Consider the following 13,164-nt stretch of genomic DNA (forward strand, 5'->3'; position numbering starts at 1 on the left):
TCGTCCGTCAATCCCTGTGGATTGTCATCGTCCGTCAATCCCTGTGGATTGGGATCGCCCTTCAATCCCGGGGGATTGGGATCTCGGCAGAGGGAGGGCAACGTGCGATGACAGTGGACACCAAAGTGGAGCGGGGCAGTATGTTGTCACAGTGGTTAGCACTGCTGCCTCACGGCACCAAGGTCCCAGGTTCGATCCCAGTCGGTCACTGTCCGTGTGGACTTTGCACATTCTCCCAGTGTTTGCGTGGGTTTCGCCCCCACAACCCAAAGATGTGCAGGGTAGGTGGATTGGCCGCACTAAATTGCCCCTTAATTGGGGGTAAAATGTATTTGGAAAAAAGCCAAGCGGGAGCCAGGAGCCGTCTAGGTCTTGCCGGGGTTTAATTTCGGCGGGCACTGGGAGCCGTCCCCCTGCAGCTTCTGGATCATTCGCTCCAGGAGGCAGCGGTTGGGCCCCTTGAACTGGAAGATCTTGACGCCGCTCTTGAAGAACTGGAAGGTGGGGAACCACTCGACGCGGCAGCGCTGCACCACGTCCCTGGCCACGCCGATGTCCACCTCATAGAAGGCAACGTCCGGGTAGCCCTCGGCGAACTGGTCAAAGTTGAGCTGTATCATCTGGCAGAACTCGCACCAGTTGGCGGAGTACAGCACCACCACCAGCTGCTGCTCGCCCGCCTCCAGCGCCGCGTCCAGCTCCGCACAGTTCTTAATGTTGCCGATCACACCCATTGCCCCGCCTACTGAGGCCGGCCCCGCCCCCGTCCCCCGCCCTCACCCCTCCTCCCTCTGTGACGTCCCGCGCATGGCACAGAGACCCACACCGCCATTGGCCGGCTCACCCAGGGCCCCGCCTACTGAGGCCGGCCCGCCCCCGGCCCGTCCCTCACCCCTCCCCTCTCTGTGACGTCCCGCTCATGGCACAGAGGCCGACACCGCCATTGGCCGGTTCACCCAGGGCCACACCTACAAAGGCCGTGCCCCGCCTACTGATGTAGGGCCCCGCCCCTCATCCCTCCCCTCTCGGTGACGTCCGCGCATGGCAGAGAGGTACACACCGCCGTTGGCCGGCCCACCCAGGGTCCCGCCTACTGAGGCCGACCCCGCCTACTGAGACTGGCCCCGCCTACTGAGACTGGCCCCGCCCACTTCCCCCCTCAATGACGTCCGCGCATGGCAGAGAGGCCCACACTGCCATTGGCCGGCCCACTCCACGCCAATCACCGTCTGCCTTGGCGGTAGCCAAGCGACGGACCCGGGGGTAAAAATAAAATAATGGCTTCGGGTTCCCGACTGTTTGGCCGTACCGACCACCCCCCCCCCCCCCTGTCAATTCAACAGTTAACAAACACACACAGGCCTCAAGTCTGATTTGTTGGGATTTCAAACCCAAGCGTTTTAATGGAGAAGGGGTGGGGTTTCATCGCCGCTCCACCCGCGCTGATTGGACTGCTCCGGCTGTCCATCAGCACTCCCCGCCTCTTTTCCGATGACAGGCGGGCGAGTCCGCCAATCGGAGGAGGGACGGCAGGGCCGCCCCGTCTGATTGGACCAGAGTCCGCCGGCTCGCCACCAAACGGAGCGCAGCGATTGGAGTGGGGGGCGGGTGCTTCCGGTGGGCCGGTCTGGATCGCCGGAGCTCGGCGGCCCGCAGGGGGGAGGGAGGAAAACAACATGAAGAAGTCAGCGGGCAGCGGACGGGTCATGGCGGCCGGGGGTCGGTGAGGAGGGAAAGGCGGCGGCGGTGGTGGTGGAGTTGGTGATGCTCGGGGAGCATTGAATAAAAATCGCCTCCAAGTCACTCAGCAGGTAGCGCCCGCTCTCCCGGACAGACTTTTCCTGAATAAATTCGCCGTCCGGTTTTTGTGGCACCGTTCAAACGGACGCCTGATTTTCACCCGGCACCTGGAGCGCGGCCTTTAGTCCCGGAAGTCCCGGAGAGGGTTAATTCCCAGGGGTGGGGGTGTAGGTGGAGGGGACCCTCAGCTCAGCCCCGCTTTTACCCCCCCGGGAAGAAGGGGGGGGTGTGTGTAACAGAGTCAACCCGCTGCGCCAACTGCGCATGTGCGCCGCTGTGCAGTCTGGGGGTTGTATTTTTTTTCCTTTTGGAGCAGTTCCCCATGATTCAGCGCGCGGTGGCGGAGCGCGCATGCGCGGAAGAGCCTGGCAGGCCAGAGATGGGAGGGGCAGGGGGTTGGTTGGGGGGAGGGGCACGACAGACTGGTTTTGGGGGAGAGGGTATTCAGGATGAGATGGGGCACATAGATACATAGGAGGAGGCCTTTTGGCCCTTCGAGCGTGCTCCGCCATTCATGACGATCATGGCTGATCATCCAACTCAATAGCCTCCGCCCAGGAGCTTCCGACCAGAAGAGAGAGCCCCTCAGGGTATTGAACGTCCCAGGCTGTCAGAATGTATGCAGGTTCAGGATAAGATGGGGTTTCTTACGGTCCAAATAGACCTGGGGAGGATTGTAATTTTACTGCAAATCAAATTGCATGAGAAGCATTGCCTCCTATAACCTGGTAACCACCCCCCCCCCCCCCCCCAAACCTCCCGAGAGGTTTTTGGTAACCTTCTTTTGATGGGGAGGTTATGGGTGTTGTATTTGCATTGAGGGGTTAACAATGAAGGGATTAGTCCTCAGTGCTGTAGTGAGGGAGTGTGAACATTGTTCACAGTTGCCTCCGCGGATAGATCAAAGGGGAGTTGTATCAACATTTGTGTGTGCCTAAAGTCTCTCACTGTGGCAGTTGTGAACTCCATATTGAAGGAATGTGCTACTTGCCTTGGAGGTTGTACAATGAAGGGTCACTAGAGCGGTTCCTGGGATGACGAGGTTATCCTGTGATGAGAGGCTGAGTCAAGTGGCCTCTGCAATTTAGAAGAATGGAAATGATTCGGAAGTGCCTCGACGGGGCAGGCACTGAGAGACCCTGGACAGGAAATCTGGAACTCTTGGGCAGCCTCAGGGTAAATGTGCTGAACTTTGAGAAGTGAGATGAGAAATTCCTCAGGCTCATGAATCCTGGGAATTTTCTACCCCAGAGGGTTGTGGGTGCTGCTTCATATCAGGCTGAGATGGACACTAGGGAATCAATAGACATGGGAGTGAGCAAGAAGGGAGAGGGTTTGGGTATGATCGCTTTGAATGGCGGAGCAGGCTCAAAGGGTCGCATCTCTATCCCTCTTTATTATGTTCTCAATTCACATAAAAGGTAGATCGGATAAAGATGGCTGGTTTCTTTTCTTAAGGGACGAGTGGGCCATTGGGATGTTGACACAATCCAGAAACTGCAGGAAAATAATTGCAAAACACTGCGGTGCTAGAAATCTGAACTAAAAACAGAAATGCTGGATAAACTAGGCCTAGCAACATAGGTGGAGAAGAGTTAATGTTTCAGATCTAAATGATCCTATAAGGGTACTGCTTGTTTGCTGCCTGTTTATTCCTTTATTTATTGGGCAAGAAACCTGTATCTTTAATTCAAGCAGGAAGAATCCGGGAGGCTGTGCTGGTTTAATCTAGAAGCTGGAGACTGGCCAGTGTCTGAGACATGTTGGGGATTCGATTTGGTTGAATTGGCTCTAAAGGCTCTGTACGGCCCGGTAACAGTTGGTGATTGGATTTGAACCCACTGGAATGTTTTTCAGAGTCCAAGTTTTGAGTTTGGTTTCAGTTTTGATTCTGGCAGCCCGGTGAAGAGATCAACCTAAGCGCTCTCCAGAAAGGTCCAGATAGGCTCTCTCCAGAAGGCCCCTGTAAGGACTGATTCCCTCTCCAGAAAGCCTCTGGTTGCTCTCTCCTGGAACTACAGAAGCCTGAAGACTAATCACGAACCGAAAGTAAAGTTTGCTGTGAAATAAGGTGCCCCTCCCGGAAATGCCGTGAACAATATGACTCTCTCCAGAGAGCTGTTGTGAGAGCAGTAAGTGTTAAGTTGCCATAGTCCTAGATGACCCCTTTGAGGGGGAGAGCTGGCAGTGATTTAACCTGAGGATCACCACACCTCCGGCGATGGGCAAGGTTGAGGCGACAGGGGAATTGAACTCGTGCTGCTGAACTTGCTCTGCACCACTGTCCAGCCAACTGAGCTAAACCAGCTCACAATATAACTCTCCAGAAAGCTGCTAAAAGTTGTGAGTACTGTATCCTTGAAACCAAGTACCCGAATGAATCCGCAGTAAAAGCCTTGAACTGACGGCTGGAATTGAAGCAAAGCTGCTTTAAAAAAAACATCATCTGCAGCAAAGACTTTCATCTTTACTATTCCTCACCCCCCCCCCCCCCCCCACCCTGTGTGTTTGTGTTGTGTGTGGGTAGAGGGTGGGTGCAGGTAAAGTGGAGATGGGAGTTAAATTGACAGTTAACTGGTTGTAATTACTGCATATTTCATAATAGTTCTTATTATAAATAAATAGTAATCATGTTTGCGTTTACAACCCTGGTGACGTCCATCATTTTTATGAGAATTAGTTAGTTCACTTGAGTTGGGACTCTGGGGTACGTGGGGCTGAAATTGACCGTGCACTGGCCTGTGAAGTAACAATCCGACACAAATTTCAGGAGCTCCTTTTACTGACACCAGTTTTGCATTTCCAGTTTTTTTTTCCCCAAGCTGAATTCAAACGGCCCCGATGGGAATTGAATTCCTCGGGTTGCTGGACCAGTCAACCCATTAATGGCAGATTCAGCGACTGAGTCTGTTCTGGGTTGCTCTGGGCCACCAATGGTGACCTGGGTCACTGATGAATCGCAGTGAGTAAAGCCGTCACTGGGAGCTGGGTAATTCCACTGGACTGCACCATCTGATCGTTTTAAAAAAAATATTTTTATTCTCCTTTTTCACATTTTCTCCCAAATTTACACCCAACAATAATCAGTAACGAATGCAATGTCAATCGCCATAATCAATAACAACGATCCCATCCTCCCACCAAACCCCCAAACATTAGCCCGCATGTTAACATAAACAAATGACAAAAAGGAATCAGGAATCGCCCATAGTCACCATTAACACATTCGGTCCCCCCAACCCCCACCCTCCCCCAACCATCCCAGCCCCCACTCCCCCTAATATTAGAGCTAAGATGTGTAGCCATTGCAGTTGTCATTCACTGCTTTGTACAGAAGAATGTGGACCTTTGTGTAACGAAAGGGAGAATGTCAGTAAAGAGTCAAAACGCGCCTGTTCAGCAAATGATATTGGTGAACATGAAAATAGGGGGTTTGAGTTAAATCTGGGGGGCAGCACAGTAGTTAGCACAGTTGCCCGACAGCTCCAGGGTCCCAGGTTCGATTCCGCCTTTTGTCACTGTCTGTGCGGAGTCTGCACGTTCTCCCCGTGGCTGGTTGGTTTCCTCCGGTTTCCTCCCACAGTCCAAAGATGGGCAGGTTGGGTGGATTGGCCATGCTAAATTGCCCTTAGTGTCCAAAAAGGTTGGGTTAGTTGGGGTTACGGGGATAGGGTGGAGGTGTGGGTTTTTCTGAGGGATGGTGCAGACCCGATGGACTGAATGGCCTCCTTCTGCACTGTAAATTCTATGATTATGATAAATGTCCTACCCTCGTCCCCATAACGGGGATCGAGAAGGTTGTGCTGATTCCTCACTTTGAGCTTTGCGTTGCTCCAAGATCAACATTGCATTTGTTATCGGGTGCATTTAACATGACCTTTGCGCCTTTGGGAATAGCTGTTGATAGGAGGGGAGGGGACAGAGTGTCCAGACTCCAGGGCTCCTCTTCACAGCCACTGTTGTGTTTCAGTTCCTTGCTGCGTAAAGAGAGGTCTAACCTCGTCACGGCTTCAGGGTGACTGACGAGTGCCACGCGTTCTATTTTTGGACTAGTTATTGTGCACAGAAGCTGCACTGAATGGACAGTGGACCATAAGCAAAATACTTGCGGATGCGAGCTATTGAAATAAAAAGTGAAAATGCTGTGATGTACAGACGAATGAGCTTTTGTGTAAGGAAAGGGGGGGGACTGTCAGTAAAGAGTCAAAATGGGCCAGTTAGAAAATGGTATCCGCGTACATGAAAATAGGGGGAACGCTTTGAATTAAATGTCCTACCCTCTTCCCCCTCAGCATTTCTTGATTGAACAGTTAGTTACTTTTGGCGATGGTGGCCAGAACATTGGCAAAACTTCTATTTCCTCTTCCAGCAGTGCCCTAATGTCTCACTTTCTCAATTTCCTTTTGTATCCTCAGTCGCTCAAAGATCCATTGGCTCCTCCAACTCCCGCACGAGCCTACAAGTTTTGACAGGCCTTCTGACCTTGCCTGGACTTGCAACTGAGCTTTGACCAAGGGTCACACACACTAGACTCTTTTCTCTCCTTAGATGCTGCCAGCCCTGCTGAGATTTTCCAGCTTTTTCTCTTTTGGTTTCAGATTTCAGCATCCGCAGTAATTTGCTTTTTTTTTTAACTTTTAACAGTGTCCTTGCCTGATTACATCAGAACTTTTCAGCCAGGGGCCACTTGGCAAAGGGAGTGAAGGGCTAGAGAGAGAAAAGGGCCGATTTACAGCAAGTGCGTCGGCTGAAGGGTAATTCCATAGTTATTTTCAAAACTGAATTTAATACATGCTGAAATGGGAAAGATTTGCAGAGCTCCGGGGATAGCGTGGTTAGAGTGAGATTGGATAGCTCTTTCAAAGAACTGACTCCGACGTGATCGGCTGGATGGTTCCCCTCCTCTGTGTAATTCTGGGCTTTTGGAGATCAATCAGCAGGAGGAACCATGGCGGATTAATCCCCCCCCCCCCCCCCCCCCCCCCCAGACCAAGAAGGGGTGCTGATGGGTCTTGGTGAAGAAGGGTGGTCAGAGGCCTGGTTGGAGTATAAATTAGGTGTATACCGCATGCAGCTTCTATGTAATTAAACTAACAACTCTTCTGCTTCCCATTCTAGGAAGGCTAGTAGTATTGATGCAGATTGGGAGCCGTGCCTGTAGCCGCCTCCTTTTGTACCAAATGTCTTGCACCCCATGTTAATAGCTCTCCTTTATCTCGACAGGTCTAAATGTTTGGGAAAGGTGTGAAGCGGAAACGCCATGCTGATGGGGGTCTGGATTCCTGTCAGAACCTCGCCGACTGTCCCCAGTCCTATAGCCTCAAGCGGCAGCTGGTGCTCAACACCTCACTGAATAAGATGCAGAATGGGCGGGCATTGCCGGATCTGAGCCTTCGTCGCACCGTGCTGATTGCCAATACCCTGCGGCAGATCCAGGAGGAGATTCGGCTGGAGAGCAACCAGCTCGCATCAGCCTTAGCCTTGGATGCCGGATGCGGGGAATTGGGCAGCCAGCGGGAGCCCCCACCCTCGCGGCTGACCACCGAGAGCCACCCGGCTGGATTTGCCGATGGCCTCGAGGACTACATGTCCACTGCCTCCGATGAGGACTTCTCCCTCTCCTCTGCCATTAACTCCATCCTCCGGGACCTTGACATCGTTATGGACGGGAGCCCTCCACAATCACCCCCCCAGGAACATCTGGACCTGGGAGAGGCGATGGACACCACGGCAGACGGCGAAGAGGAAATCCACCCCCTCGAGCCTCCTCGATCTTCCGAGTCCGTGTTTGGTAGCTTTGAGATCACGAGCTCCAGTTACCTGGTGGGTGTGACCTTGGATGACCTCTTCCTTGACATTGACACCTCCGTGTGCGACTGCGATACAGCTGTGGTGGGGCCGGCTCCCAGCGGCCGGGTCGCACCCCCTGCTGTGGCCGATGACCTGGCCAAGACCTTCTCCTCGTGCAACTCCTCTTCTTCGCTGGGAGCCAATCCAAGCTTAAGGACTGACCTGAATGACCTGGATCACATCATGGAGATCCTGGTCAGCTCCTGAGGAACTACCTCACTGTGACAGGCTACTGACTGACCTCCACAAGCCAAAGACACCCTCCCCCCTCACTATCAGAGGGATGCAATGGGGGCACAGCCCCGTTGCTCATTTTCTACTCAGGGCTCCAAATCAACATGGGGCAATATTTCAGATCGTGTGTACAATTTGGGGATTTAGGGGCTGTAAATAGGTGTAATTTTTATCAATTGGTTTGGGCCCTACCAACATCATTGAATGAATATGCCCCTGGGCAGCTTCATAGGGCCCCATGAGCGACAGATCAAAATTACTCCATATTGTATCCCCGAAGTAAGGTTGAACATTATTTTCATTAATCGTTGCGCTGCAAGTGTGTGTGTGTGTGTGTTTTCCGAGACTTTTGCTTTTATTTGTCCACGATTTCAAGTTTTTTCTTTTTTTTTTTGAAAATCAAGATTATACAAGGGAAGAGTTGTCCTTTTTGTTTTAGAATGTGAAGCGACGAAACGTGATGCTGGATGCGGGGAAACTGGAATAAAGCTGCCTCTGGAGTGAAACCACGGCCTCAGTTGCAATTCGCCTCGCCTGTTCCAGAGGAGGTGGCTCAGGAAGGCCCGACCCTTACCAGAAGTAGATGTGGTTGCAAACAAAATGCTTTATATTAATGTCTGCAGGTGAATGTGAAACCGGTAGTGTTTAAACTCTGCAGCTTTTGAGATGAGTAACATGGGGGTGGGGGGGGGGGGGGCAGGCTCCAGCTGTCATGCTAGGTAATGTTGCAAGACTTGCCACATTTCTTGTCCAGCTTTTGAGGCCAGTTTCCTGATTAACCTCTTTCCCCACTCGTGCACTGTGGACTTTATATCTGCTTAAGAGACAAAGCAAGCTGATTGCATTGAATCCCTGCCCCGCCATCATCCTGCTGCTGTGGTGCGAAGCAGTCCTATGCCTTAATGCTCTTCCATGCAGTTGGAATCTGGTCTGGCTGCCAATCAATCAATCAATCCTCTTTCTCCCCCCCCCCCCCCCCCCCCCCCCAACGAAAGGGGGGTTCCTTTCCAAATGGAGTCAGCTGCCTATATTGCCTTTTCTGAACTCAAATTTGCTGACCACCACTGGCGGGGAGGATAATGGCTGACGGTGGTCTGCTCGAAGACGCGTGGTATTTGACAAACTTACAAGCCTTTTATCTAGCTAACTGGCCAGTTCCAATTGGTACAGTGTAGTGGTGCTGAAATGACTACACTGATCCTTCGTCGCTATTGGTGTTTTTCTTTGCCCCGGTATGTTGATATTCTTCTAACCTGCAGAACATCAGGTGTCAGGTCTGAATTTCATAAGGTTTTGACACTTGCTTTTCACTGCAGGGGGTGCTGTACCATTCAGTATTGTTATTTAAGTAGATATGAAGAACATGGGTACCGCTGTGTAAGGTTGAGATTCCTTTTCAGTTTTATAAGTGAAGATAGGTTAAATAGCCATATTAACTGATCGGTGTTAATACCGCACTATAGGCACAGTTAAATATTTTTAATCTTTGTTTCATGACGGCACATTGCATGGAGCAGAGTTTTACAATGATCTTTAATTTTTGTACTGTATATAAGACACTTAATTTGTGGTGTTTATTCTGAGGAGGGGGGACGTGTTGGCTGCGTAGGGTTCAAACGAAATAATTTACTGAGGAGAGGCTCGTGTTTTTGAGCCAGTCCTAGAATTATCTGATTCACGAGGCACAGTTTTTAAAAATGATACTGCTGTTCACCTAATACTCCCACACGTGGTGGAAGCCGTGGTGGCTTCCTACCCTAAAGGACTTGGTTTGAAATAAAATGTGGGTGGGGGGGTGTCCAGTGAGGGTCATTTTCCATCTTCTATAAAATAAGTTTTACGTGGCCGCAATCATGAAGCAACGCGAGTGCATTAACGCTAGGTGTGAGGAAAGGTGCCTCTAGCATCACTGGTGACCAACAGTGAGGGTGTGGCCACAACCACGTGGGTTGCTGAACTGAAGGAGAGATTCTAGTTCGTGGCTTTACCATGTTGGAAGGGTTCACTGAATCGTTCTTCCAGCTGCGCTGTCCCGTTTACCCGCCCTGCTTGGGTTTTACCATCCGCACATTGGGCAGTACAATGTCGATCATTTTTGGGAGGGCTGAACAATGGAGAAACTAGCCTGCTTTTCACTTTTATTTATTCTGTCACTTTATAATGTATTGGTTTTGCACCTGTTATCCGATAATACTGAGCAGATACCGTAATTTCCAATGAAACACTTCCTCCCCCCTCCACACCGCCAGTCTTCTCACCCGCTGCTCACGGTTCTACACAGTGAGGATTTGGGTGATGTCTCGTGGCCTGACTCTTGAATCCTATTTTAAGCCGTGCTTTGATTGTAGAACTTTTAATTTTTTTTCTACGCCACTTGCCTGTGAATGTTTTCTTTAATCTTTGGCGCAAGGCTCGTTTGTACACACGATGCTCCCTCCTACTGTTAACAGAATAATTTTAGGCAAATTAAGTTTACAATGTTGGCAATTCTGAATTTGTAACCTGGAGTGTTGAGGTCCTTACTGAATCAGAATTTTGGTCTCTCTCTCCTACAGCATTTGATGTTTAGTTTCCTTTTTAATTGGCTGCTCATGACACAACTTATAGTTCAGGGTTCAAATTTTTGAGAGCTCTCGGCACCTAAAAACTTGGTGTCCAGTTTTGTGTCCCTGGAAGACTGATGTCTACTTCCCACGTGTGGGAGGGACTGCACACTTTATGCCTGTCTGTGAAGCTCCGTTTGTTCTATGCAAGTTTTTAAGTTTCTTGGCACTGAAAGGATTTTTTTTTTTAACAAAACGTTGCTTGGAAGATGTTTAATCATGGGCATGAGTTGTTTGGGATGGGTATATACTTTCACCCGCCCCCAAACCGGGCTTCGGTTTGACTATTTAAGAAAACAAAAATGTTTAAAAGTTTTCACCTTTTATTTTCTTGGTGCTTTGCAAAGTTTACTGCAGGCTTGTCCAGTAAGAGGTCGGGGACTGCCTTGCACAGCTGCGTTTTAAAAAAAAAAAAAGAAAATCTCATCTTGAAGTGGGAATTCTACCACTTGTGGTGGTAGAAAGTGGTGCTGTCAATGGGTAACCATAGAAGTATCATTAATGACTGGTTTAATGATTGGGGTTTGGCAGTACGGAGTGTGTCAGTGCAGGCTAGTGAGCATGCTTCCTTTTTTTCCCCTGTTGGCCAGGTTACACAATCTGATCCGACAGGCTGCCCATCATTATCCCGTGGCGAGGCAGCTGTAGTCCCCCATGTCTTGGAACGGTGCAATTCTGATCAGTCGCCCTGGGGACTGGAGAAGGAGGATGTGCTGTACCAGTCTGGCCACTCACTCGACGGCAGAAGCCCGAGGTCGTGGTTTTTAAGTCTGGCTGTGGAAGCACTCCATTAGGTCAATCAGCGGCTAAAAGAGATGGCTAGGCCACTCCTTCGGGCCGGACTGTTTATTAATCGATCTCTTTTTCCCAAGCCGACTGACCTGCTGGGTGTTTTCACATTCCTTGTTTTCTCTTGGTGGGAAAAGCTAACCCCCAACTCGATCCAGACTTTCTGGAATTCAAGAATAACCTTAAGAATAACCCTTTCATTGCAAGTCACAAGTTTTCAAATTCTTCAGGCTAACGTACTGTGGGATGGTAAAACCTGTTTCTGATTATGTCAATTCTATATTTGAGAGAGCAGATAGTTCAGAAAGGTCTTGTGTGTGTTTATGTGTGTGCGTGTGTACATATAAAATATATATATATTGAAAAAAAGACTATCTCGTTAAGAGAGAATTGTGAATTTTATTTAATGTTAATAGTTATATATTTATGGAAATGTTTGACACAGGAAGTTTTGCTTTGATGCAGTAAGTCTTTTAGAGTGTAATTACACATCCTACCTGTTAACAGTTTCACATGAACCCAGCACAGCTGTTGAAACACTGACCTCTAGGGAAAAAGCAGTGGACCTGAGAGGTTTTTATTTGGTCCTCCTGTGTCTGAGGCACTGACATGATGACGTACGGTTGCTGAGAGTCTTCCTGCATGATTCCAGCCTGTTTGGAGAGGGATTGGTGCATGACGTTGATCCCTTTGTGCACCTCCTGTCTCCACACACGCACTTTTCAATACAGATTGCCGAACCATTCTAGAATGAGAACTCTTAACTTCTCTACTCCCAAAAGCCTCGAATTCCAAAGTTTCCTGCCACTCTCGGGGGAGGTTTATTAACTCTCCTGTCTTGATTAAACTGGTTAACCAAAGGCTGCTGTTGAATATCTGGATCTGCAATTGTGGTGAGGATAATAAAAGGAACAGTGACTTTGGGTGTGCGAGGTCCTTGTTATTGGAACTGCTAATGCAAGGCCTGGTCGGTGCCAGCAGGTGTGCTGTGGTTTCGTGTGCCAAGCAGACTGTGGTGCTGCTCAAATGTCTATGCAATTACTGTCCAATGAAAATGCAGGTATTTACATTTTCTTAAAATAAAATTTTTAAAATTACATTAACGGAGTGTCTGCGGGTTTTATTTCCTTGAGACCTTTCATCTTATCTTTGCATTCAACAATAGGCGTACTTCAGCCACGACTTTCCGGGTGGGTGAAAACAGAGATGCATTTATATTTGCCCCTTTCGCACTCCCAGGAGGGGGGGGGTGGTATGGTGGTACAGTGGTTAGCACTGCTGCCTCACTGCGCCAGGGACCCGGGTTCGATTTACACTTTGGGTGACTGCAGGGTCTGCACACCACCTTATCTTCTCTGGCCCCACCTGCTCCATCAATGTGCCGAGTTCTTTTGCCATGTTTGAGGTCTTCCCGGTTTTGGGGTTCGAACAGTCTGTCCACGGGACCTGCACACATTTAAAGCAACCCCCCCTCCTCCCTGGCATGATAAGCCGTGTGTGTATATGTCGGGGACTTCCGCCATAACCTTCTTTATAAACTCCGTGTCGTCCCATTTGGGTGCGTATAAGTTAGCCAGGACACCGCCGACCATGACGTACCATCCCCTGGGTCCGTAACTGTCCTCACAGTAAACACTGTCCTCAAGTTTATCAGTATGGCTAAACCCGTCCCCTCTCCCTCAGCTCCCGTCCCATAACATGAATGGTGGGTCTGTCCCACCCAGCCCTTACCCGCAGTCGGTCCTGTTCTCTCAGGTGTGTCTCTTTGAGGAAGATTATGTCGGCTCTCATACTTTTTAGGTGGGCGAAGACTCTGGATCTTTTCACTGGGCAGTTAAGTCCTCTGACGTTCCAGGTGACTATTCTGATGTTTCTTTAAATTCTCCCC

The 13,164-nt window shown here is 49.9% G+C and overlaps 2 protein-coding genes across 2 annotated transcripts; one reads left to right on the top strand and one right to left on the bottom strand.

Moving 5' to 3' along the window:
* Positions 1-360: 360 nt before the first annotated feature.
* On the bottom strand, positions 361-744 carry LOC119957986 (thioredoxin-like). Its single transcript, XM_038786235.1, has one exon. It carries the CDS (start codon positions 732-734, stop codon positions 366-368), a length of 369 nt encoding a protein of 122 aa, XP_038642163.1. The 5' UTR covers positions 735-744; the 3' UTR covers positions 361-365.
* Positions 745-1,620: 876 nt separating this feature from the next.
* On the top strand, positions 1,621-12,379 carry LOC119957841 (SERTA domain-containing protein 2-like). The gene is made up of 2 exons (XM_038785986.1): positions 1,621-1,811; positions 7,024-12,379. The coding sequence occupies exon 2, from the start codon at positions 7,030-7,032 to the stop codon at positions 7,855-7,857; it is 828 nt and encodes a 275-aa protein (XP_038641914.1). The 5' UTR covers positions 1,621-1,811; positions 7,024-7,029; the 3' UTR covers positions 7,858-12,379.
* The last annotated feature ends 785 nt before the right edge of the window (positions 12,380-13,164 follow it).

Source organism: Scyliorhinus canicula, chromosome 27 (genome assembly GCF_902713615.1).
Source record: "Scyliorhinus canicula chromosome 27, sScyCan1.1, whole genome shotgun sequence".
Classification (NCBI taxonomy): Eukaryota; Metazoa; Chordata; class Chondrichthyes; order Carcharhiniformes; family Scyliorhinidae; genus Scyliorhinus; species Scyliorhinus canicula.